This window comes from Hakea prostrata, chromosome 7 (assembly GCF_041222555.1).
Source record: "Hakea prostrata isolate BN-2017 chromosome 7, UWA_Hpros_2, whole genome shotgun sequence".
Classification (NCBI taxonomy): domain Eukaryota; kingdom Viridiplantae; phylum Streptophyta; class Magnoliopsida; order Proteales; family Proteaceae; genus Hakea; species Hakea prostrata.
This window is the reverse complement of record NC_142606.1, coordinates 54,443,627-54,471,325: the sequence shown is the minus strand read 5'-3', so window position 1 is coordinate 54,471,325 and position 27,699 is coordinate 54,443,627. Positions and strand designations below refer to the sequence as shown.

The 27,699-nt window shown below is 38.8% G+C and overlaps 1 protein-coding gene and 1 long non-coding RNA gene across 2 annotated transcripts; both read left to right on the top strand.

Annotated features, from left to right (window-relative positions):
* Positions 1-25: 25 nt before the first annotated feature.
* LOC149011398 (uncharacterized) lies at positions 26-3,421 on the top strand. Its single transcript, XR_016174584.1, has 4 exons — positions 26-112; positions 724-815; positions 911-1,010; positions 3,081-3,421. It is a non-coding gene; the product is annotated as an uncharacterized LOC149011398 (long non-coding RNA).
* Positions 3,422-21,039: 17,618 nt separating this feature from the next.
* LOC149011397 (uncharacterized) lies at positions 21,040-27,251 on the top strand. The gene is made up of 5 exons (XM_089162648.1): positions 21,040-21,312; positions 24,338-24,738; positions 25,473-25,684; positions 25,798-26,174; positions 26,595-27,251. Exons 1-5 carry the CDS (start codon positions 21,040-21,042, stop codon positions 27,249-27,251), a joined length of 1,920 nt encoding a protein of 639 aa, XP_089018774.1.
* Positions 27,252-27,699: the final 448 nt, after the last annotated feature.

The following is a 27,699-nucleotide window of genomic DNA, read 5'->3' as shown; positions in this document are numbered from 1 at the left end:
TTAAAAAAAACAAACTTTTTTCACCTTTAAAAAAACCCCCCAAACTAGTGTTGTTCAAGTATCTCACGCAGTTGTCTCTCACGCGGAACCTAAAATGAGGAACTTCTTGTAGGTGTGTATTTTCCCCGTTCTCTCTCTTACTCACTCACTCACTCATTCATTCTTTGAATTTGTCACTCATTGAATTTGTGATTTATTGATGTTGATTCGATTCAGAAAATTAGTTCTCATATGCAGTTTTATTTGAAATTTAAAGGATTAATTGAAACATTTTTGATATCTTTTGTTGTTAACATGCATTGCGAGAACATTGCTTTGAACATCAATTCGTTTTAACGATGGCTGTCATAAATGTCTTTATAACCTCACAGCCCCGGGGTCCTAATCCTGTGGACAGAAGTTTCTGCATTGGACTACTTTTACTGGTTTGTGTAGAATCGGGGAGAGTGCAATTGGGACGTCTATGTTGGGGTGCTCTCTTAGAAATGTATGGTAAATGTGGTTGTTGCGATGACGCCCACAAGGTGTTCGATGAGATGCCTAAGAAAATGTGGTTTCTTGGAGTTCTCTGATTGTTTTGGAGCTTCTTGTTCTTTTTCCTTTTCAAGAAGAAATTAACTACTTCTTTTGTTTTAATCTAATGGGTCCACACTAGCAATTCTGGTTAACCTCCTGTTCTGAGTAGATCCATCTAATCTTCAATTGATTTTGGTTTCTTAAAAGGAGCTTATGATGATGAAGAGGCAGCAGCACGTGCTTATGATTTGGCAACATTGAAGTATTATTGGGGACAGGGCACCAAACTTAACTTTCCGGTGAGTATTCCCTTCATTGACTTTTTGGCATTACAATTTAATTATGTTTCTAATTCTAATTAGATCAATTTAATGTGTTTACTCTGTGTAGTTAGAGACATATCAAGAAGATATTAAAGAGATGGAGGGCTTATCAAGAGAAGAGTATATTGGATCATTGAGAATGTACTTTCAACCAAAAATAAAAATAAAGAAGTGGGTTATTTAATTGAAGTACTTTAGAGTTTAATGTGTTGTATTAAATTTTTTTTTCTATCTATGTTGCTTGATTGCAGGAAAAGAAGTAAATCCTTGTTTTACCTGTTACATGTAAGTTGTTCTTTGAGATTAAGCAATTGGACTGTTAGAAACACCTCAAGGTTGTTCTTGAACCTAATTCATGAACTCTTTGATGACCAAATGATCTTGAGATATTTGATATCTTTTATTTTGCCTCTTCCCCTTTTAGTTACTAATCTGTGCATTATCCAATTACTTCTGTGACTTGTATTCATATGCAAAATCAACTGATAGAATTCAAACTCCAATTCAGTTACAACTCCGTGAATTTACTGTTTTGCATTTCTCCTAGTACTAGGATTAGTGTATATGTGCTGATATAGCCATTGGATTAGATTATAATTTTCAGCAGACATTTTCTTATTGATATGTTGAACTTGTTCCCAACTTCAGCCTTGTTTGGGTACTCTACTTCCTAAGATCCGTCTCAAGAAGTATCTGGTTTTCCTGATCATAAGACTCTTTTTTGCCAAATATAAAGCTTATTAGAGTTGAAAACAATAGGTTTTCTAGAGAAATACCTGAATCAATATCAATGGCTACCCAACTGGAACAAGTTCAGATAGATAACAATAGCTTCATTACTAGAATTCCCTGGGGCCTTGGCAGGGTTAGGAGTCTCTATAGGTTCTCTGCATCTCTTAATGGCTTGTTTGGTGACATTCCAAATAATTTATGTGATTCACCAATCATGAGTATAATCAATCTCTCTCACAATTCACTGATGGGTAGAATTCCAGAGCTTACAAAATGTAGGAAACTAGTTTCATTGTCTTTGACAGGTAATAGTCTTAGTGAAGACATACCTATTTCTCTTGCTCGGTTACCAGTACTGACCTATCTTGATCTTTCTGATGATAATCTCACTGGCCCAATCCCACAAGAGCTACAGAACCTGAAGCTTGCACTATTCAATGTCTCTTACAATCGGCTATCGGGTAGGGTTCCATTGTCTCTAATCTCAGGATTTCCGGTTCATTCCTGCAAGGAAATCCAGACCTATGTGGACCAGGATTGCCAAATTCTTGCTTGGAAGAAAGACCCAAGTCCATTGGGCCAACCAAAGTGACATGTGTACTGATATCAAATGCTTTTGCTGCTGGTCTCATCGTTGTTGTTGCTGGATTTTTTTTTGATGTACCAATCCTACAAATTGAAATCTCACCGTGGAATATGGTGCTCAGTGTTTTATTATCCTCTAAGAGTCACTGAAAATGATTTGACTATGGGAATGGATCAGAGAAGTGCCATTGGTGGGGGAGATGCTTTTGGAAGAGTCTACATTCTCAGGCTACCAAGTGGTGAATTTGTTGCTTTTGGAAGAGTCTACATTCCACACTTACTGCACAGGAATGTCAAATCAACAAACATCCTCCTTGATGCAGATTTTGAACCAAAGATCACAGATTTGTGCACTTGACTGGATTGTTGGAGAATCTGTTTATTTGTCATCCATGGCTTTTGAATTAGGGTCCTATTGTTACATGGCACCAGGTACAGAAAACCTCCAAAACTATTTCCTAATCACTTGATTAATGTTATGCCTCAATTTCCACCTGTTTTAATTTACCGATCATTCTCTTTGTTGAAATGATCATATTCCTTGAGGAACTGTAAGTCTATACTGCATTTGCATGCAAATTCTTGTAAAATACTAGATGAGCTATACTGCTACAGGGATCAATTTTGTTCTGGCATTCTATATCAATTTAGCTACCGAGACCAGTTTCTTGGTGAGATTCTTCTTTAGTTATAATTCTTGTCTGAAAAAAAAGAAACTTGAGGTTTCAAACAATAGTCTTGTGACAACAATCTATACATGGAACATGGGAAAAGCATGGGATCTAGTAATGTTTCTTCTTTGTGCATTCATTTGTGGGACATGTTCTCTTGGGCTGGCCGGTCGCCCCCGGCCCGTGGGGGGCACGCGAGTTCTTTGTTTCTTATAGATAGAAAAAACTGAATAATAAGTGTTGATTGGAACAGCTAGGAATGGGAAGTGCAGTGGAGACATTATGTGAACAGGCGTATGGAGCTGCGAAGTTCGAAGTATGAAATGTCGGGAATCTACATGCAAAGATCAACAAAAGACATGTTTGATTGATACTTTTTTCTTTACCCCTATCCCCAGATTTTGATTAGTCTTATAACTACCATTGTAATTCTTTGATTGGATGGAGGGAGGATTGATTATAGTGAGCTTTCTTTTATTAGATAATCCAATGGTATGGTTTTTGGTCCAGCATTAAAATTTGACTTCCTGGGAATATTTTTTTTTTATTAATAAAATTTATCCCGGCATTTTATAAATTGAAAGTGTATTTCAAACACAGCTAAACTAGTTTATAAATTAAATGTGTAAATAACATGTACATAAAGTCTTTGCTTCAAACTTTAGCTTTTAGAAAAAGTTACAAAAAATACATACCAAATTTTTATTAAAGGGGACCCAACATTGGTTTGCATTAAGGGGACCTAACATTAATTGATGGCCCACTAAGGGGACCCACACATAAAAAATTCTATTTCTTATTTGTTAATCCAAGTTTATATTGGTTTGATGCACATTTGAATTTGGTATCCATATTTAATGTGGGGTATGAATTTACTCATATTTATTGTTTTACCCATAAATTTATGTAATAAGACATATTTCCAATAACAGTTTTATCAAACATCCATATGTTCTATAAGCATTCTTTTTTCATTCCTGGAACGAGTTTGTCAAACACCAAATTGTTCCGAGAATACTTTTAGAACAAGTTTATCAAATGCCTATTTTCAAACAAAAAATGTTCTTTAAGCATAGAAACATGTAAAAATGATTTTACATAAGAACTGGTCCCTTGGAACAGAAACGTTACCAAATGCATACTTAGTGCACTGGGATACATCTTATGTATAGGCTTTTGCAATACTAGCCTCAATCTCCAAGGCAGAGACATTTGCATTTGGCATTGACAAATCTAAAAACCGTAAAGTTGCTTCAATTCACATAAAATGCAAAATAATGAAACAATCTGTTAGAAGTAGTTGCAATAATCATTTTTTCTCTCTCTCTTTACTATGGGCGATATTAATAATATATTTTTTGCAACACTACCCAAAGGCACTGACTGGCTGAACCATTTTGCATTTGCCATGGAGAAAACTCAAAAATGTGCAGCAGTTTCAATTCACAGGAATCGCTAAAGAACAGAACAGTACCGGCCTATGTAAGAATCTCTTTCACACATGCACATTGTACATGCCCCCATGCATGCAAAAATAGATATTTATCACCTCATTAAATAACACTAGTTTTATTTAATGGATTACCAATAGTAGCTCCACATATGGATCTGAAAATTGAAGTGTAAGCAGTTGATTAAACTCACAACACATTACGACCGCTTTAGATTGATCCTGACTCCGCATGTATTGAGCCAAACCAAGTCAGGCTGATTCCATTAAGTCAAACTAACTCCTGTCCTTTGACCAATTTCTTTCAATTCTATGTTGATCCTAACAAGAACCAATGGAGACTGAAAACCTTGGCTCCACATTGGTTCATCATCCAAGGAGAAGGGAAAAATTGTAAATTGTTCATGTAAAATACTTATCCACTAATTCCAGAAAATTGCTGCTCAATTTTCAAATTTTGAAAACCTTGAAAATGCCATCACTACAAAATTCCATAATTGTTACTTTCAAAATAAGCACCTCTGCCCCGAACATTGTCGTTGCGAAAAAAACACTTAAAGAGATCAAAATTTACTAATCCAGCCATTAAAAATACTAGATCTAACTAGTAATCAATCATGGGTTCTTTTCATGTGACATAAATCCATGACCCAACTCAACCAAAACAAATCACAACGACAAGCAACGAGGACTTGCAAAATTTGATTATGCATTCCATAAACAAGTTTATGTTTATGAGCAAAAACACAATCCAAGTGGAGCCAAACCCATCACAAAATGATTTTTCAATCCAATGATCAATCAATTAATAAACTATAGGCAAACAACATTAGAGAATCCAAACAATGGTATTCGTTACTACCTAGCTCCATGATGCACAGCAGCCAAACCAGAGTAAACATTCAAGGATGACAGACTAATCTGACAATGAAAAATCCACAAAAGCTGCTTCAATCGCAAAGGATGACAAACTAATCTAAGAAGTTTTGTATGCAAAAGGAAAAACAAGGAATTACAAAGTTTTGTATGCAAGATATACAACGACCAAGCTTGAGAATGGATATTTTCTCTTCAATCGCAAATGGAAGAAATTGGAATCAAGTAAACTTGAAAACAAATTGATGTACCAAACCAAACAACTAGATCTTTGGCTTTTCGTAGAAGACTAAAAACTTGCTCCAGATTGGAAAAGTGCGATCAGTTACCTCTCGAAAATCAGTACGAAATAAAATCGATGTTAAACAAAGAGAAAGCTGAAGAAATATATTTAATCGAATCTATCCTCCAGAAAACTAGGTCTAAAATTTATTTAACCTATTTAATTGAAATCAGCTTCTCAACAACAAACAACTCACCAGCTTCTCAAGTGAAGAAAGCAACGAGACGAAGAGACATAGATGGTTTTCCGGAAAGATTCAGGGAGAACGACATCGACATCAAGGGGACTGATCTCCGGCTAGCTCCATTCAGTGCAGGTCGTCAGGTCTGTCCAGGGAAGAACCTCGGTTGGTCACCGTAATCTTGTGGGTAGCGAAGCAGGTTACCAAATTAACAAATTTCGAGTGGATTTCTCACCCAGAAATTCCTATCGATCTCTCTGAGGATCTGAAGCTATCTTGTGAAATGAAAAACAAACTGACCTGAGAAGTTGAAAATGAGAATCGAAAGTGAAAATAGTGAAAAATTGGCGCAGGGTTGGGCAGGTGGAGTGAGGGAAAAGCCGGCGATAAACGGAGATGACAAAATCTAGGGTTATTTGTAGCGGTTCTGATAAAACCGCTGCTATCTTGATATTCGGTGGCAATAATATTGAAAATGCCACTAATATCTTGATATTAGTGGTGTTAATAACAAAAATGCCACTAATATCTTAATAATTATTGCCACTAAACCCCTGGATCTTTCACCCACCCCTTTTTCCTCCCATTTGGAACCCGTGTGTTTTTCAAATTAGTGGCGGCTTTTTTAAAATCGCCACTAATTAAATGTTGTTCTTGTAGTGAAACTACCACTCTGAGAAAACTAAAGTTAAAGCAGCATACACTATGACTATTTCTAGGCCCCACTACTAAGGTGGGAGCCCCTGCACTCAATATGCGCTTATTGGAGGCAGTCATAATTGCTATTATTGGTGCAGACAAACCCTATATATACAATGCAAATAGTTGGTCTAATTTCTGAGGAGCACATAAATAAGAAGCAATATGTGGGCAACACATATTTTCTAGGTATTATAGACAGGAATTGGTAGCAATAGTTACAACATCAACAACATAGTTTTCTTTAACAAAAGTCACAACAGGAGTAACAACAATGGATTTGTACAAGAATTGGTTATAAGAAAGAGTGATATTATCTAAAATACCTGGTAAATCGTTGATCTGATTGTACAATTTCCTTCATTTTATCCTTGCTTCTTAACCACTCAAAGAAAGTGACACTCCATTTCTTCTCAGATGATGCACTTCCCATATTTTAGAACATACATACTCTTAAAGTAAATCCCTGCAAAATATTATCAAAGTAATATTCAATGATCAGGATGTAATAACTATCAAATATTGTTCGGATTAGAATTGTCAGCTTGAATTTAATTGCTTCAAAATTGAAAACAACAAAATTGTAATTGAAAATAAACGAGATCAAACACGGGAAAAAAGGAAAAGCAAGAGGCGGGAAGAGATGGATGGTTACCCGTAGTGAATCTTGATTGCAGGATATCTTTGTTGAAATTTAAAGTGCTTATGAGGGTTTCTGGAGTAGGCTTGTTATATAGAGAACCCAATTAATACGATTGCTAAAATCTTAAAAGTAAAGAAACCTATATGGAAACCAATAGAAGGCACAGTCTCCCAAATAAAAAAAGCACCGATGGTGATTGGTCGATGCAATAAAAGCAAAAGTGGAAATAAATTCGTATATTACTTCAAATTTAATGGCATATTGAATAATTTAAGAAACATATATGGAAGCAGATAGAAGGCACGGTCTCCCAAATAAAAAAAAGCACTGATGGTGATTGGTCGACACAGTAAAAGCGAAAGTGGAAATAAACTCGCATATTACTTCAAATTTAATGGCCCATTGAATAATATCAAAGAAATAATAATTAATTTTATATTATCATAAGAAAAAAAAATTAAAGTTTGAAGGGAATAAAACCCATATATTGAAGGATGTGGAAATAGACTGTGCGCAAACCAATAAACGATGCATTCCCCCAAATCAAAAACAAAGTATACTGGTTGGTTTTTACAATGGAAAAGACAATCGAACTTGTACATCAAAACACATTTAATGATTTATTGAATATTGTTTGAAAGAGAGAGAAAAGGAACATGAATCAATTTGTATTACTAATTTTGAAGTTCTATGGGAACCGTGACTATTTTAAGGAAGAAAGCAGTGGATCATGTCCCTCTAGAATATTTAGGAGAAACTCCCCACTATGAAAGTGGAATGGTCTACAAAAGATAGACTACTCAAATATTCTCCTAGATGTGATACTAGACCCGTCAACAAAGGAACTGAGAAAATAAAAGCCAATAATTAAAGGATAGGGTATTTGTTTGGCTTCACTTTCCTTTATTGTGCAACAATTAGGTTTCACTTAAAATGTATGTTTTATATTATTTTGTAAGCTAAGCAGTTTATTGAAAGAAATGAGGACAAACTACACAAACTAAGGTGTGGCTGCTGCAACTGACCCCATACAGAGGATAAGGTGTCACATTGGTGTCCCTTCCCTTCACTTCGTGTCATTGGGAGTTCTATTTTTTTCTAGAGTTATTTCCCTAACAAATCACCTAATATTCATATCCATCTTCATCCTACCATGGAGTCCCGAGCATAGTTTGTGCATCAATGCGAGTAGAAGTAGAATTCCCCTCCGGTGCTAAATATTGTGCACTCTTCATCAAGTCATCCTAGATCCTCCTTATGACATTGAAGAGCCGTGGAGTTTTCTCAAACTCCCCATTGTGGAAAGCCTTATGCTAGGATGCACTAGGTGCTGTCTCTAACTGCAGCGTGTCTATTGTTGATGGGGAAAACACTTTCTTCTAGCTTGATAAGTGCACGGCTCTGAAATACAACCTTGCTTGAATGGATGTTGGATTTTGTTTTAAAGAAAATAATAATATAATATAGGGATAATTACTATTGCCCCCTTATACTTTGGTTTTATTACTAATCAAATCCCCTTCTTTGTGAAATTACTATTGCCCCCCTTACTTCTAAAGGTGTTAAGTGGCTGTTAATATCAAATATGAAATGTCTATTTTGCCCTTAAAATTAAGAAGTAAAAAATATGGCATTACCCTCATTTATAGAAACTATATTGCATGTCAATTTATATCCTTAAAATCTTATATTTTAGAATTAGTTTTGAATTTGGTGGGACCACATACTTATGATTGTTGAAACTTTCACATTCCACTTAAATTTTTCATAATCACCATGATGGAAGTTTTACAAACAAATTAGCATATAATATATAATTGATAAAAAATTTGGTAACATACATAATGGTCAGCATACATTAGGTGATTTTCAATTTTCAGCTTTGATATTTCTTAATATTTTAGTTTCTATTTAATTACATCTTTCCTATATTTTGTGATTTATTTTTAGAAAAAAAAAATCACATCTTTCCTTTATTTGGTGGTTTCTTTTTAAAGAAGAAAAGTGAAATTAAAGTTAATTTTTTTCCTATTAAGGGTAGTATTATAACTTGAAAAAAGAGCAAATAAGTAAAAAGGTAATTGCAGGGTTATTTTTGGGATTTTGAAAAAATATATAGATGCCACGTCATTAGTAAACTGACGGAGCTTAACGGTAGGGGGGCATTAGTAATTGTTGACAAAGTTAAAGGTTGGAATAGTAATTTTAAAAAGTACAGGGGATAAAATAGTAATAAAATCAAAGTACAAGGGGGCAACAGTAATTATCCCTATAATATATTATACTATTTAGATAAGTTTCAGAATCATTAAAACTCTATCTCCCTAGTTTTGTTTTAGGACTCTTGTTTATTCTGACTCTATATGACTCTTCTGGATGTATATTAGGTGATTTAGATTGCCATATGTGTTTAGTCCCACATCGGATGGAGCTAATGATTATATGATTATATATACATATATAGCTCCTAAGTGGGGGTGTATGCTGGTAGAGAGCTACGTGTGGATCACGCGCATGCAACGAGCTGGACCGAGTAGGGCGTGATTGCGGTAGTGATCCGTAGACCCTAGTCTAACCAAGCCATGGGGCACTATAATATTAAGTGTCTATGATGACTTGGAACTTGGGGTCGTGGGTCGTGGATCTAGAAAACCCGATTTTGGGTTTTGTAGTAGGGAGGTGACTGATCATACAGTCACAACTCTCTACAGGTGACCTTACGTACATATGTAGCTCTCTGAAGGTGTCCATACGAGCCTATAAATAAAGGTTAAGCTCTGAACAAAGGACACTCGGTTTTTTGGTGAAAAATAGAAATTCGAAAATCTAGTGTTAGAAAAATTCTATTTTTGTTTTCTTCAGTCTGTGTTGTGTATTACCTTCGGATCTCCTTTGCAAGTAGACTCTGTTGGAGTGCTGCCTTCAGATCTAGGAGTTGTTGTATCTTGGAGGTGAGAACGTCAAGGTCAAACCCAGCAGCATAAAAGGGGGCGTTCAAATACCTTAAGGAAAAGTACGGTTCGTACACCTCAACTCACCCTGTGAAAGTTCGTGTTGGTCTTCGTTTCGTGTATTCTACTACATTCGGTTAAGTGATTCTGACATAAGATATATTTGATATATTCGTTTCTCCTTGATTCTGTTATTGGTCTGTCTATACCGTGCCTCTGGTCTTCTGGTTCTAACACTTGTCCCATAGCCACTTTTCAGGGATAGGTGGAGCTTACATCCCCAAAACCCTATCAGGGCATGTGGCAATTCACTTTACCTGTTAAACATATCATTAGAGTATTACCATAAAAGTACGAAAAGGTGTGCAAAAAAGAGTAAATTGAAACACCCTAACTAATGGCCCCTATCTTACTCTTTACAATATATACAGTGTGCTAAAGTGATAGCTTAAAGCACTACCATCCTTGTACTTTCCTTAGAGCTGAATATATACATCACAAGATAAACTTTATATCCAACTAAACTAAAAAGAAACCATCACCTTCATGTCTATTCCATTTTCTGACTTGGGCATTTGTTGACATTAAAAGTAATGAGCTTCACAAGCCCAATAAGCAATATGTATAATATGCAAACAACATGGTGTATTACATAAACAACTCATTCCATTTTTTTTTTAATAGTAAAAACTTCAATTCAATCCTATTGTCATAACAATTTTTGTTTTCGATTCATTTATTTTCGTTCCCTCTTAATTCTTAGACCCAAACTTCACCTATAGAGGGAATACCTCAGTCTAACCAACACATGTAGCATCTATCTCAATCTTGAGGATTCCAATATTGGCTTCCCAAATTATGTCTCTTGGGCACAAGGCCTGGTATCCTTCATAGGTAGCTATCATTGGCCTAGACCCTAGACCATATCTTTCCACTTCTTAGTCTTGCTTCATGCCTTCCTATTTGGGTACAGTAGGTACCAAGACTTACAAAACATGTGCTCATCCGCACAGTATTTATTTTTCATTTTTAGTTTTTATCTTTCAACATTTCCAGTTTTAGTTTCATTTATGAACTCTCCTTTATTAAGTATATGGTATAACCAACATGGATCACTTAACATGGTTCCTAGAGAAGCAATTGAACATGGATATGAATGATCGTGATTTATGCATGACATTTTAATGTTTCATTCAATATTAATTGGACATATATAAGCCACAAACATTCCATTCTTGGTACATGATTAGACTTAACAATCTCATTCAAACATGCTCATTAAACATAAAAGAACATTACAAGCAACACATTCAAGCACCAACTTAAGTTGAACATATTGTTTACCCAACCTCGTCGTTTTACCCTTGTTTCCAAGGTCGAGTGACAGTCCACCCTCTTACTTCGTAGCACCCCCTACAAGACATTTCATTTCATATCACTCCATAAGGTCTACAACTTCAACAAGAGCACGGTTAAATTAAGGTCCATATGTAACTGATTTCATTATCAAGAATACATGTTTTCAGATCTCATTCTCTCTCATGGTATCATAGCATTTTCTAGGGTTGATCTTTCTTGCGATCTCTCTCCTTTCTCGTTTACCTTTACAGTTTCTTGCAATTTCTTGCTTCTTCGTTCCTGTTGTCATGGCGATTCCTGCTTCTGTTGCTGCTATTTCTCCACCGATTGTGTCTTCCTCATCTATTGGTTTTTCTTCCACTCTGTTTCCATTTCCATCAAATCTCAATGTTAACAACTTGTTACTCTTCATCTCACACCTGAGAATTTCCTACTCTAGGAAACTCAAATTATCTCACTGATCAAAAGTTAGAATCTTATTGGATTTGTGAATGGCGATTGTGTCGTTCCTGCTCCGATGATTACGAATGATGCTGGTATGGATATTCCTAATCCGATCTATTAGTCTTGGCTTCATATGGACAGGTTAGTTAAGGTTTGGATCATCGGAACTCTTTCTGATGGTGTACTTGGTCTTGCAGTTGGCATCAAATCCTTGGCTGCTCTTTGGAAGGCACTTATAGTTTCATTTTCTCAGACCTCTGAGGTGCGTGAGTTTGAACTTCTTTCAAGATTGCATTTCTTGAAGAAGACTACCGATTCATTTCTTAGTGATTTTTTTATCAATATTCAAACTCTCTGTGATCAACTTGCTGCTATAGGCAAACCAATGCTTGATGAGCGTAAGGATTTTCTGTTGCTAACCAATCTTGGACATGCTTATGAGGCGTTTGTGACTACGATGTTGAAGCCCCCTATTCCAACTTATTCAGATCTCATTCCGCTACTTCAAAATCATGAGTTGTGCAACAAAGGTACTGTTTCTGCGCCTTTAGATCCTCATTTTGCTTTCTATACGACTTCTCGTGGTTGATCTCAGTTTCCTCGAGGTGGTCAGAATAGTTCATTTCGTGGAGGTAGAGGTTTTTCCTCTCAACATCGAGGTTTTGGTCCATCAAAGTCCTCTGTTTCTAAAAAGTAGAATCAACATGCTTTTATTGTTCCTGGAGGTTCTACGGAATTGTCTTTGTCATCTGCCTCTAAATCTCCTATTCAGTGTCAGATTTGTAAAAAGAATGGTTATGATGCATTGATATGTTGGGGAAGGTTTGATCACAGCTATTAGGCTGCTGATATTCCTCAAGCTCTTGCTGCCTTGAGTTTCAATTCTCTAAGTTCATCTCCATGCATTCCTGATTCTAGTGGATTTTGTCACATCCACCCAGCCGGTACCCTACCTGGCATACCCGAGTGTGTGATCCACAGCCCCGAAGATCAAGTATCGAGGAAACCATCCTCCCACATAAGCAATAACATAATCAAGAATATAACTAATCAATGTGCAAAGTATAAATGAAAGATCCAAATAAGGAAGGAAATAGATTAAATATCATCAGATTACGAAAGATAACAATAATGTCAAAATCATAAAGTAAAGTGAGGCGGAAATCTCACTCTACCAACAGCGGAATAGTAGTTAAGAAAGAAAAGGAAAAGAGATCAAAACTAATCCCAATAACAAGTACAATGAGTAACTAAATTGTTCTTAATCTTATAGAGAACATCTCTATAAGTATAAATCTCAAAAATGGCACAAGGGCGCTTCCACTCTATCGACAAACAACGCATTGTATGCAGCATGATCACTCTCGGGATCTTCAACGTAATTGTCATAACCGCAATCACCTTCTTGGAGATATGCCTCCTCTCCCTGTGCTTCTTCATACGAGCAGTCATAATACTCGAGCCCTGTAGAGAAATCTAACAATACATAGCACAAAAGGAGTGAGTTTCAAAAGAAACCCAGTAAGGCAGTTAATCCATAATAACATAAATAGCAAGATTTCAAAGCAAGGTAAGATTCAATATGATATGAAACATATGATGCATTATGATTTTAACTCTATGTATGCTGCTCTCTATTGGAAGACATGCTTTAAGTCATAGCACCGTACTTCTTTAGGAAGGTCTCACCACACAACGCCGTTTGGTAGTGGGTCCGGCATCCTTCGGGACATTCCATGGCTGGGGGTATAGGTCACTGCTCTCTCACATCACCATTGGTCTAAGTACTGGCGCATGTCAAGGTAAAGCCTAGCCAAATGCGAGTCTTCTACTTAGTTACTTCAACTCAGCTCCAATACGTCCATTCCTCGCCCCTAGAAATCCTTTCCGGTATCCTTCACACTAGAGTCCTCATAGTCTCTGACTACGGACTCCTCAACCATATTGGTTATCCACATATGGTAAACGGGAAGCTCTCACGTCCCCTCACGGGTTGGTTACCGGTCTTGAGCGCCCGTGAGCCCAAGTCTATCCATATGCAACCGTACCAATGAATAGCCCCCACAATGTGAATCCTGTCCTCTCACGGGTTGGTTACCGGTCTTGAGCACCCATGAATCCCCATTGCCACCACGGGTCGTTCGGTCTCAATACCCTTCCAACTAGGGTCTGATATAACGAGACCTCCTAGCCAAACACTACTAGACAGCTCTAGGTTTGTCAAGGGCATCTCCAGAAACATCCCATAATATTCCCGGTAATGTCCAAGGACAGAAGTGTCAAAATGACACCTCTCCTTCACCAAACCATACCTAATCAGTTACAATCATCAATCAATCTCATCACAAATATAGCAACTCCCCATATGGAAAGTAATCAAACATGTGATTCAACTCATATATAATTGGCAGTTAAAGTCATACATAAACCAAGTAATGTAAACAAGTAATGCTACTGTAATTAGAATAATTGCATCAGTAGTACATGAATATAAGAATCTATTTGTGGAAATAAATCAGAGAGATTCAAATATGGAAACTAAATCATGCAATCTATGTAATTAAGGAAATAACTATCCTTACCTTAATTACTTCGCAAAGAATCTTGAGGATCAAGGAAGATCTTGTCTAAACTTGTAAAGAAAGTCCTAAAGAAGTATATATATCATATTAGGAAAGAAACCTAGAAGGTAAGAGATAAAATCACCCAAAACATACCAAATATGAGGTTGTTGTCCTCATTGGTAGATTGATTGGTCTATTGACTCAGTCGACCAAGCAGTCAACCAATTAGAACAGCAAGTCAAAAATAGGGAATTGAGGGCTCAGATCAAATCCAAACTTGAAGGGGTTTTGCACACACACCAAGTGGCTTACCTAGTATGTAGAAATGCCTTCGAACCAAGTCAGAGAGTATTCCAAGTCCATCAACTAATTCCATCTTCATCAAGGTGCAGTCTCCTTTTCAGTCCTAAACAAGTTTCCATAAATGGAACACTGTCATAAACACTCATGGATTCTAAGCCAAACACCAAGTCTTCCACTAAGATGGCCCATAGTTGACTTCTTGCTTTACTTCGGGTTGTCGGACCTACAAACAATAGGATTTCCGGGTCAAGGTTAGGGCTGGGTTTCACATTCTCCCCCCTTAAAGAAATTTCGTCCTCGAAATTGAAAGCGTACCTGAACTTCCAAAGAGGTAAGGAAACTTCTCTTTCATATCTTCTTCCTTCTCCCAAGAAGCTTCTTCAGGGGTATGGTTCTTCCACCGGATCTTCACCAAAGGGATGGTGCGATTCCGCAGTTGCTTGTCCTTCTTATCCAGGATTTCGACTGGCTCTTCATCATAGGTAAGATCAGCACTAAGTCCTTCGGGTGCTTGATGTAAAATGTGTTCCGGGTTCTCTATGTACTTCCAAAGCTTCGAAACATGAAACACATTATGAACTCCAGCAAGAGGCAGAGGCAAGGCCAATCGATAAACAACAGGTCCAACCTTCTCCAGAATCTCGAAAGGTCCAATAAAGCGAGGGCTAAGCTTACCCTTAACATTGAATCTCATCACACCCTTCATTGGTGAAACCTTCAAGAAGACCTTCTCCCCAACTTGAAATTCCAAATCGGCCCTTCTTTTGTCACCATAAGATTTCTGTCTTGACTGGGTTGACTTAATCCTTTCTCTGATCATGTCAACCATTGAGCTCGTAGCTTCAATAATTTTAGGACCTAAGACTTTTCTTTCACTAGTCTCAGTCCAGTACAACGGTGTCCTACAAGTATTTCCATACAAAGCCTTGAATGGAGCCATGCCTATTGTTGCTTGATAACTGTTGTTATAGGCAAACTCTACCAAAGCTAAGTGTTCATCCCAATTACCACCCATATCCACAACACAGGATCTAAGCATGTCTTCCAAGATCTGAATTGTTCACTCAGATTGTCCATTCGATTGTGGGTGATGAGTCGTACTCAAATTCAATTGGGTTCCCAAGGCTTTTTGCAAACTGTTGCAAAACCTTGAGGTGAACCTAGGATCACGATCAGAAACAATACTCATTGGCACTCCGTGCAGACGAACCACATTGTCCACATAAAGCCTAGCTAGCTTATCCAGAGTATGAATGGTCTTCATAGGAATGAAATGGGCTGATTTGGTCAACCTATCAACAATCACCCATACGGTGTCATTGCCTTTACTTGTCCGAGGCAAGCTAGTCACAAAGTCCATAGAGATATCTTCCCACTTCCAACTAGGAATAGGAAGGGGTTGAAGTAATCCAGATGGAGGTTGACGAACGGCTTTCACATGCTGGCAAGTCTCACACTTGGCAACAAAATCATCAACATCAGCCTTCAAACCAATCCACCAAAAATGTTCCTTCAAGTCCCTGTACATCTTGCTACTCCTAGGGTGTGTTGTAAAGATCGACTGGTGTGCTTCCTTCAATATCTCTTTCTTAATTTCTTCATTCACTGGTACACAAAGTCTACCTTTAAACAATAGAGCACCATCCATGGATATACCAAAGTTGGGGTCCGACTCAGGATTCGAAGAAATCTTCTCAACCTTGTCCTTAAATTCTTGATCAGAACTCTGTAGAGCAACAATCCTATCTCTGAGGGTAGATCTTGCTGTCATGGCAGAAAGAACAAAATCTGAATCCCCAGGGACAACTTCCAAATCAAAACTTGCAATTGAAGACAGCAAGGGTTGACTCAGAGCATTCAAATCCAAAGCTTTCTTCTGACTCTTCCTACTAAGAGCATCAGCAACAATGTTTGCCTTACCAGGGTGATACTGAATATCACAATCATAATCAGAGACTAATTCCAACTATCTTCTTTGTCTCATGTTCAACTCCTTTTGGGTAAAGAAGTATTTCAAACTTTTATGATCCGTGAATATGGCAATCTTCTCACCGTAGAGGTAATGTCTCCAAATCTTCTAAGCGAAGACAACAGTGGCAAGTTCTAAATCGTGAGTGCGGTAATTCCGCTCATAATCTTTCAATTGCCGAGAAGCATAGGCTATGACCTTACCATGTTGCATCAGCACGCAACCAAAACCAATCTTCGACGCATCGGTATAGACTGTCATACCGCCGGAATTATCAGGTATAGTCAGGACCGGGGCACTTGTCAATCTATCTTTCAACTCTTGGAAATTCTTCTCACAAGCGTCAGACCAAACAAACTTCTCTTCTTTCTTGGTCAGCTTAGTCATAGGAGCAGCCAACCGAGAAAAGTTCTCAATAAATCTCCTGTAGTATCCCGCCAATCCGAGGAAACTTCTTATTTCCGTAACAGTCTTCGGTCTTTCCCAATCAGCCACTGCTTGTACCTTTTCGGGATCAACACGAATACCTTCAGCTGAAACCACATGGCCAAGAAATACTACCCTTTTGAGCCCAAAATCACCCTTGCTGAACTTAGCGTAAAGCTTCTTTTCTCGTAGTCTTTGCAAAGTGAAACCTAGATGCCTTGCATGCTCATCTTCATTCTTTGAATAGATCAAGATGTCGTCAATGAAAACAACCACAAACTTATCAAGCACATCATGAAATACTCGGTTCATGAGGTCCATGAACACTGCAGGAGCATTAGTCAATCAGAAAGGCATGACTCTGAAGTCATAATGTCCATACCTTGTTCTAAAAACTGTTTTGAAGATATCACTTGACTTCACCTTCAACTGGTGATATCCAAATCATAAGTCAATCTTCGAGAACACTGCTGCACCTTTCAACTGATCAAAGAGATCATCAATTCTGGGCAGCAGGTATCTATTCTTGATGGTCAACTTGTTCAACTCACGGTAGTCAATGCATAGACGCATACTACCATCCTTCTTCTTGACAAACAAAACTGGAGCTCCCCAAGGTGATACACTAGGTTGTACAAAACCTCTATCTATGAGCTCATTCAACTGGTTTTGTAGTTCCTTCAGTTCGGTAGGAGCCATTTTATACGGAGCTTTAGACACCGGAGCAGCACTAGGGATGAGATCAATAGAAAACTCAACATTCCTATCTGGAGGCACTCCCGATAGATCATCAGGGAAGACATCAACAAAGTCGCAGACAATCTTGACTTCATAAACTCTCTTCTTTACTTTACCCTTGCCTTCAGATGAAGCACCATCCACTAATGCGTTGACTTGCATCAGTGCTGACATGATCTTCTTACCAATCCTTCTTCTCTCACCTTGAAATTCAAAGACTTGACTTCCACAGATCTGGAACTGAATTCTTCTCGAAGAACAAAGAAATACAGCTTTGTGAGCTGTCAACCAATCGATTCCCAAAATAATATCAAAGTCCTTCATATCTAGAAGTACCGAATTGGCTTCCAAGTTCTTCTCGCCAATCAACACAGGACATTTAACTAACCCTTTATCTAGTTTCACAGCAGGACCAGTAGGTGTACTAATCAGTAAACAACTAGATAATTTCTCAGGCGTTAGGTTAGTCTTCTTGATGAATGCAAATGATATGAACGAATGAGATGCACCTATATCAAATAAGACAAATGCAGGAATAGAAGCGACTAACAATGTACCTGTAATCACATCATGGCTTGCATCCTATTCAGTATCGGAAATACTGAACGCTCTATCGGAGGGAGGAGCAGGAGCATTCTTCACTAGAGGAGCAGACTATTGAATAGGCCTCTTCGGACAGGCACGAGCAAAATGACCAGCTTGCTTACAGAAAAAGCAAACATGATTGCTAGGTCCCATTGGAGTAGCTCAACTGAGGGCTTCTGAACCAAGTGCCTAGGATTTGCATTCACAAGCCTAACATTCGCATTCAACGGTGGTCGATTCCCGCCATACTGTCTATACTGACCGGGCTACTGAAAACCAGGGCTCTGACCTACACTCCTAGGCTGGAAAGCAGGAGTGGGGTAGGGTGTAGGTCTCACAAAGCGCCGATCATTACAATCCACCAAACCAAGATGCCTGGGCTGCCAAGGCCTTTGCACACGTGCACTCTCCTTCTCAGTTTCTTCCAACTTCTTCAAGTTCTGCACCACTTAAGCATAGCTCTCTATAGGTTGGACAGTGAGGTATGCTTTAATGGCAGGGCGTAGTCCTTTAAAGAACTTCTTCGCTTTGGCAATGTCAAGCTTCAAGAAGTCTGGAGCAAAGAATTGAAGCTCCTCAAACTTTTGTTGGTACTCCAACATAGACAAGGATCCCTGCACAAGAGCCATAAATTCAGCCTCTTTCGCATCTTTCACCACTTTCGGGAAGTAGTTCTTGCAGAAAGCTTCCTTGAAAAATCCCAAGATACAACACCCGCATGCAAACCTTCCAAAACAGGCCGAGTGGAGGTCCACCAAGCGTCAGCTTCATGTTGCAACTTCTGTTCAGCAAACAGAATCTTTTGGGCTTCAGAACATTGCAAATTTCAAAAAGCCTTCTCCAATTCACGAAGCCACTTGTTAGGAAACAAGGTGTCTTTGGACACTCCGATGAAGGTGGGCACTTGCAGTTTTAGGAAACTCTCCATTAGATGTGTATGAGAAGTTCCGGCCAACCTTTCCGCATTCGGGACTGCGGCATGAGGATTTCCGTTAGCACCAGCACGAGTCTCATTATGCAGAGTCATGAAACTCGCCAGCATCTGATTGAACTAGGCTGCTTGCTGCTGCATCATATTGCCCATATGGCAATATCGCGGAAACTACCGATGTTCGGGGCATTGGGTATGTCATGGGTACCCTGTTCGCCAATGTTGGTCTACTGATCGAAACCACCATTGGGTATCTCACCACCTCCGTGAGGTATCTCACCATGACCATTGCTACTAGAACCACCACGTCCACTTCTCAAAGTAACCATTCTGCAAAAGCCGAAAACATCAAAACACCGAATTTCAAAGTTTCATCATAATCCACAAGTCCAAATGATTTGAAAATTTAAGTCATGCTTAAATACATCCATTTAGTCATCAAACAATAATCCATAGGACAAAAATCACATTTTCCAAAATTCCAAAAGAAAATGAGGTCACTGGGTCCATTGGTCGATTGATTGGTCGACTGGCCCAATCGACCAATGAGTCGACTGGCCCAATCGACCAATGAGTCGACCAATGTCACAGAATACGAAAACTCGTATTTTAGGCCTCATTTCCTCATTCCAACTTCATTCTAAACACTTCAAAAACGTGAGGGAGCTCTGGGTAAAGACTTCTAAGGTTCTTCTAAGTGTTCTAGGAGTGATTTAGTGCTTCAACAACTACATCACACCACACACTCATCTCATACAAGGTAAATCCATCATCTCTTCTTTCAAATACAAACTCTCATGCTTGCATTTACATATAAATCATGTTTTACTTGTATCCATTGTTATAAATCATGTTTAGGAATACTTAGAAACATATTCCCTAGGTTTTAAACACAATGCCATGCATAGACAACAAGTTCTAACACATTCTTGCACTTTCACAACGTTTTCGTAACCAAAATCGTGAACTTTAGAAAAAATTTGATTTCTCACAAACCGCTTGGAGTTTTGGCACGAAATCAAATGCTACATGCTCGCAATGATATTGTAGATATGTCCATGAAGTTTGATTTGACCAATTCCAACTTTTCAAAATTCAATTTTGCCCTAATTTGCAAAAATCCCAAAATTTCTTCTTGCTGAATTTTCAACTTTTAACCAGGTTTTCTATCGATTTTCTTCAAATAAACTTCACGATCATGCAATTCCAAGTATTTTTCACATTTTAGTATCTTCAAATCAAAATTTCCCCAAATTTGAAATTTTCCAAAAAATTACGAAAATGCCCTTTCTGGTTGAAATCTTGAAATGGCGCTAACTAGTGATGTCTTTTGTCTTTTCCACAGACTTACACTTTGCTGAGAGGAGGGCGAGGACGAGGTCGAGGTTGTATGGTAGGGGCACTCAGAGGTAGAGGTCAAGTACCTTCACAGCCTAGACAGGAGGTTCGATGGCCAAGCAGATTTGATACTCCACAGGTCGAGTTTCTATACAAGGCCTACTTTAGTTATTGCAGTATCGAGTTTGGACGTCTACTTCACCTACGATAGCTCATAGTGTTCAGGATTCGTCAGAGATCTGACACTATGGAGTGGACTCATCTCTTCACTAAGGATTTGCCAATATATCCAAAGTTAGTGAGGTTGTTCTTTAGCAACCTTACATCTACAGAGGAGTCTAGAGGTCCAGGACATCCTCTTCGATTAGTCCTCAGGAGCAGGGTCCTTCAGACACGGATCCGCTTCTCCACGAGGGCATTGGCTGAGATCCTACGGGTACCTTACTATCCACAGCAGTGCGTGTGGATACCTATGGGATCAGGGATAGACAGCTACTTGATGCTGTACGAGCTACACGAGATATGCACCACCCTATGGGACGATCTACGATGCTACACTCCGAGGAACAACGGGCGGATGACAGATTCGACACGGATCATCGGTCGTATTGTCGGCCGAAACATCATGCCGAAGGCAGGACATCACCATTGGGTCACAGTGAAAGAGGCCTTGGTCATCTACCGCATTTACATGGGGCTCCAGATATACTTGTCTTACATTATTCAGCAGGTCATGCTTGGATCGGTACTGCGTCCTAGTATGAGGAACCATTGCTATGGGAGGCTTCTGACTTTGATCTTTCGGCACTTCGGAGTGAGTTTAGAGGATACACCGATGGACACTGGAGCACTGGGGTATACGATCGGGACTAGGACCATCCGACAGATGAGGCTTACATAGATAGAGAGATCTTCTGGTCCAGAGGGTGAGGACGACGAGACAGAGGAGGACGAGGAGGATGAGTCTGATGATGGAGGAGAGGATGTCAGTCCTGATAGTGATGATCAGGCCGGAGATGACACAGAGATGCACGAGGCTGAGCTGGAGCATCACGAGATTCCTCCTTCATCACACTTTGAGTTAGGTGGCCTGTCTCATGCATTCCAGAGACTTCAGATCTAGGTGCACAGATGAGGTCGATGACTTCCATGCTAGAGAGGATGAGAGTTAGACAGGAGCAGATGTTCAGCATCATAGATACAAGGCAGGAGAGGATAGAGCATCAAGTGACTCAGTTAGCAGAGGAGTTCAGGGGTTTCAGAGATCAAAGCAGATCACCTAGATAGACTGTACTTAGGATTTCCATTTATGCATTATCAGATGTAATCATTGTAAGACTTTTGAAATTAATGAAGTTCACTTTATTATTGTGTATTATGCACTTTTCTTTTATTGTATTAAGTGTCATTTGTTTAAGTATAATTATGGTATATTATTCCAAAAGTCCAGTTATGCTTCATTAATTAAGTTTCTAATCCAAGTGTCCTATTATTCACTTCTAAGAGTAGATGAGTCATTTCAGATCTATGACTCAGAAATGTTCTTTTATTGTTTTATGTGGTTAAGATTTCCTTGAACTTTGGGCTCTGATACCACTCTGTCACATCCACCCAGCCGGTGCCTATATGGCATACCCGAGTGAGTGATCCATAACCCCAAAGATCAAGTATCAAGGAAACCATCATCCCACATAAGCAATAACATAATCAAGAACATAACTAATCAATGTGCAAGTATAAATGAGAGATCCAAATAAGGAAGGAAATACATTAAATATCATCAGAGTACGAAAGATAACAATAATGTCAAAATCATAAAGTAAAGTGAGGTAGAAATCTCACTCTACCGACAGCGGAATAGTAGTTAAGAAAGAAAAGGAAAAGAGATTAAAACTAATCCCAATAACAAGCACAATGAGTAACTAAATTGTTCTTAATCTTATAGAGAACATCTCTATAAGTATAAATCTCAAAAATGGCACAAGGGCGCTTCCACTCTATTGACGGACTAAGCATTGTGTGCAGCATGACCACTCTCGGAATCTTCAACGTAATTGTCGTAACCGCAATCACCTTCTTGGAGATATGCCTCCTCTCCCTGCGCTTCTTCATACGAGCAGTCATAATACTCGAGCCCTGTAGAGAAATCTAACAATACATAGCACAAAAGGAGTGAGTTTCAAAAGAAACCCAGTAAGGCAATTAATCCATAATAACATAAATAGCAAGATTTCAAAGCAAGGTAAGATGCAATATGATATGAAACATAAGATGCATTATGCTTCTAACTCTATGTATGCTGGTCTCTATTGGCAGACATGCTTTAAGTCATAGCACCGTACTTCTTTAGGAAGGTCTCATCACACAACGCCGTTTGGTAGTGGGTCCGGCATCCCTCGGGACATTCCATGGCTGGGGGTATAGGTCACCGCTCTCTCACATCACCATTGGTCTAAGTACTAAGCCAAATGCGAGTCTTCTACTTAGTTACTTCAACTCAACTCCAATACGTCCATTCCTCGCCCCTAGAAATCCTTTCCGGTATCCTTCACACTAGAGTCCTCATAGTCCCTGACTACGAACTCTTCAACCCTATTGGTTATCCACATATGGTAAACGGGAAGCTCTCACGTCCCCTCACGGATTGGTTACCAGTCTTGAGCACCCGTGAGCCCAAGTCTATCCATATGCAACCCTACCAATGAATGGCCCCCACAATGTGATTCCTGTCCTCTCACGGGTTGGTTACCAGTCTTGAGCGCCCATGAATCCCTATTTCTACCACGGGTCGTTCGGTCTCAACACCCTTCCGACTAGGGTCTGATATAACGAGACATCCTAGCCAAACACTACTAGACAGCCCTAGGTATGTCAACCAATAATTTAGGAATGTGTCAAGGGCATCTCCGGAAACATCCCATAATATTCTTGTTAATGTCCAAGGATAGAAGTGTCAAAAGGACACCTCTCCTTCACCAAACCATACCTAATCAGTTACAATCATCAATCAATCTCATCACAAATATAACAACTCCCCATATGGAAAGTAATCAAACACATGATTCAATTTATATATAGTTGGCAGTTAAAATCATACATAAACCAAGTAATGTAAACAAGTAATGCTACAATAATTAGAATAATTGTATCAGTAGTACATCAATATAAGAATCTATTTATGGAAATAAATCAGAGAGATTCAAATATGGAAACTAAATCATGCAATCTATGTAATTAAGGAAATAACTATCCTTACCTTAATTACTTCGCAAAGAATCTTGAGGAACAAGGAAGATCTTGTCTAAACTTGTAAAGAAAGTCCTAAACAAGTATATATATCATATTATGAAAGAAACCTAGAAGGTAATAGATCAAATCACCCAAAACAGACCAAATATGAGGTTGTTGTCCTCATTGGTTGATTGATTGGTCTACTGACTCAGTTGACCAAGCAGTCGACCAATCGAACAAGCAAGTCCAAAATAGGGAATTGAGGGCTTAGATCAAATCCAAACTTGAAGGGGTTTTGCACACACACCAAGTGGCTTACCTAGTATGTAGAAATGCCTTCGAACCAAGTCAAAGAGTAGTCCAAGTCCATCAACTAATTCCATCTTCATCAGGGTGCAGTTTCCTTTTCAGTCCACTGAGATGGCCCATAGTTGACTTCTTGCTTTACTTCGGGTTGTCGGACCTACAAACAATAGGGTTTCCGGGTCAAGGTTAGGGCTAGGTTTCACAGATTTAAACACGGTTTTACACCTCTTCAGTGCCAAATTTGTAACAAGAATGGACATGATGCTCTTCACTGTTGGGGAAGGTTTGATCCTCGTTATCAGGCTGCTATTGTTCCTCAGGCCCTTGCTACTATGAGCTTCAATTCTCCTGATTCTACTCAATGGTTCCCTGACTCTGGAGCCACAGATCATGTTACTGCCGATCCAGATAATCTTACTACTTTTGTTCCCATTCAGGGTGTGTCTTCTTTGATGGTTGGTAATGGTCAGCTATTACATGTTACTCATATCGGCTCTACTTTATTACAAATTGGTGATTCTGTTTTGCCTTTGAACGATGTTTTGGTCGTTCCTGCTATCAAGAAGGATTTAATTTGTGTCCAGATTAACTACAGATCTTGGTTACTGTTGAATTTACTGATTCCAGTTGTTCTGTTAAGGACTCTCAAAGTCACATGATTTTGGCATCGGGGGAGTAAATGTGGAGGTTTGTATGTTTTGGATGCTGTTTGTCAGCCTTTTTGTCCTAGTGAGGTCTATTTTTCTTCTCATCACTATGTTGTTCCAAAGATTGTTTGGCATCAACGATTAGGTCATCCATTTTCTAGAATTACCAAATTTTCACAGCATAAAGGTTTGATAACTATAACTAGGAAATCTAGTCATGTTTTTCATAGTTGTCAATATAGTAAGAGCTCTCAGTTGCCTTTTATTAGCTCTTTTACTAGATCTATTGCTCCATTGGATAGGATCCATTGTGATTGGTGGGGCAAGGTTCATGTTACCAGTGTTCAGCAATACAAATATTATGTTTTGTTCATTGATGATTACTCTCGATATTCCTAGTAATATCCTATGCATTGCAAATCAGATTTCTTCACATGTTTTGTTCGTTTTAAAGCTTTGGTTGAATGACAATTTGGCACTTGTATTAAAGTTTTTCAATCTAATGGAGGTGGGGAATTTTCTACTAGAGTTTTTCGTGATTTGCTTGCTGATAGTGGTGTTGTTCATCACCTCTCTTGCCCACGCTTTCTGCTCAAAATGGTCTTGTGGAGCGTAAACATAGACATGTTGTGGAGCTAGGTCTTGCTATGTTGTTTCAAGCATCTGTTCCTCTTAAATTATGGGTATAAGCTTTTCTTACTGCTGTCTTTTTAATTAATAGATTGCCCTCTTTTGTTCTTGATATGGATTCTCCATTAAAAGTGCTTTTTGGCTCAACTCCTCAATATTTTGTACTTAGGGTGTTTGGTAGTGCTAGTGTTCCCTACTTGTGGCCTTATGCTTCTCATAAATTTGTACCAAGGTCACTGTTGTGTGTTTTCATGGGTTATAATGATCAGCAGAAAAGATACAGATGTTATCACCAGGTTACTGGTAGAGTTTATATTTCTCGGAGTGTCATTTTTTATGAGTCCTTGTTTCCATTTGCACCTGCTTCTTAATAGTTTCAGCTTCTTCTTCTGATTTGGATGTTTGCACTTTTGAAGGCTGGGTGTCTTATAAAGATCCTATTCAGGTCTCTACTTCTGCTCCTATTGTTTCATCTATTATTCAGCCATGGTTTGCAGATTCTATACAGGAAAATGCTAGTGCACAAGGTGCTCCTACTGTCTCTGGTCATGGCTCTACTAAAACCAATTCGGTTGCTGCTCCTGTTGCTGTTCCAATGGGTCAAGCTTTTGATGTTGATCATGGTTCAGCTTCTTGTAGTCGTGGAGCTTATGATGTTTCTACTGTTGGGTCTATTGATATTGATAGCAATACTAAAGAAAATTTGAGCTCTCATTCAGTGGGTCATTTGCAAACTTGTAATAATTGGCCTGTTCGTTTAAATTCTTCTTCTGCACTTCCTTGTGGTAATTCGGTTTGTGAGCCCATGTTGCATGATTATGGGTTTTCTTCAAAGTCTTCTCTTGGTGTAGGCCCATGTAGGAGTTCTAGCCCACAAATGATTGACAGTGTAGATCTTACTAGTGTTTCATAGTGTGCCCAATACTCCACTCTCTACTACTAAATTTGATTTGCTAAACCTAGCAGAGTTCATCCTATGGTTACTCGAGCTCAGCTTGGTATCCATAAACCTAGTCCACGTTATGCTTTAAGTGTGACTACCATTCCATCAGAGCCACACTCTATCAAGGCTACTATGACCCATCCTGGTTGGTATGCTCCTATGCATGAAAAAATTTCAGCTCTTGCCCACAATCAGACCTAGACTCTTGTTCCACGTACTTCAGAGATGAATGTTGTTAGTTGTAAATGGATCTTTAAGGCTAAACTTTAGGCTGATGGCTCTCTTGAACGCCTTAAAGCCCGGTTGGTTGCTCATGGCTTTACTCAACATGAGGGTTTAGATTTCTTTGAAACGTTTAGTCCTGTAATTAAGCCTGGGACTATTCGTCTAGTTCTTAGTATTGCTACTATGCTTGGTTGGTCTATTCGCCAACTTGATGTCAAAAACGCCTTTTTGCATGGCTATCTTGATATACCGGTGTTTATGACACAACCTCCTGAGTTTGTTGATATCTCATGTCCCGATGATGTTTGTCATCTTCATCGTTCTTTGTATGGCTTGAAGCAAGAACCTCGTGCATGGTTTGATCGTTTCAATGGTTTTTTGTTGGATTATGGTTTTGTCTCTACTCCCTCGGATAGCTCCCTTTTCATTTATCGCACTCATGGGAAGGTTCTTGTGTTACTTTTGTATGTTGATGACATCATCTTAACTGGGAATGATTCAGCATTTGTGATGCGGTTTATTGATACTCTTCGAACTCCATTTGCTATGGAGGATTTCAATCCTCTACATTTTTTCTTGGGCATTGAGGTTTCTTCTACGACTTTTGGTATGTTTTTGTCCCAGAAGAAGTATGCTTCTGATTGGCTATGTCGTGCTCATTTAGAGGATGTCAAACCTACGAGTACTCCTATGGTTGCTTAGTCTGTTACTCTTTCCTTTGCTCCATTTGCTGACATCACTCTCTATCGCAGTTTGGTTTGTGGCCTTTAATACTTGACCATGAGTCGTCCTAACTTAGCCTATGCTGTTAATACAGTTTGTCAAACGGTGCATGCTCCTACCTTTGGTGATTGGATTTGCGTTAAACGTATTCTATGTTATGTGAAAGGTACCTTGGATCATGGCCTCAATATTCATCGTGAGAGTTCTTTTCAGCTATATGGATTTTTTTACGCTGACTAGGCTGGTTGTCCTTTAACTCGGCGCTCTACTACTGGCTATTGCACCTTTCTTGGAGCAATTGCATCTCTTGGTATGCTAAGAAGCAACCCACTGTTTCTCATTCTAGTACCGAGGCCAAGTATCGCGCCATGGCTTCTACAATGGCTGAGTTAACTTGGCCCAGTTTTCTTTTGTGGGATATTGGTAT

Coding starts and splice junctions, on each gene's coding strand:
- LOC149011397 (XM_089162648.1), top strand. CDS start 21,040: ATGGGATCAGGGATAGACAGCTACTTGATGCTGTACGAGCTACACGAG. Junction 25,685..25,797: donor ATGTTATCACCAGGTTACTG/GTAGAGTTTATA, acceptor GCACTTTTGAAG/GCTGGGTGTCTTATAAAGAT. Junction 26,175..26,594: donor CACTTCCTTGTGGTAATTCG/GTTTGTGAGCCC, acceptor GCTAAACTTTAG/GCTGATGGCTCTCTTGAACG.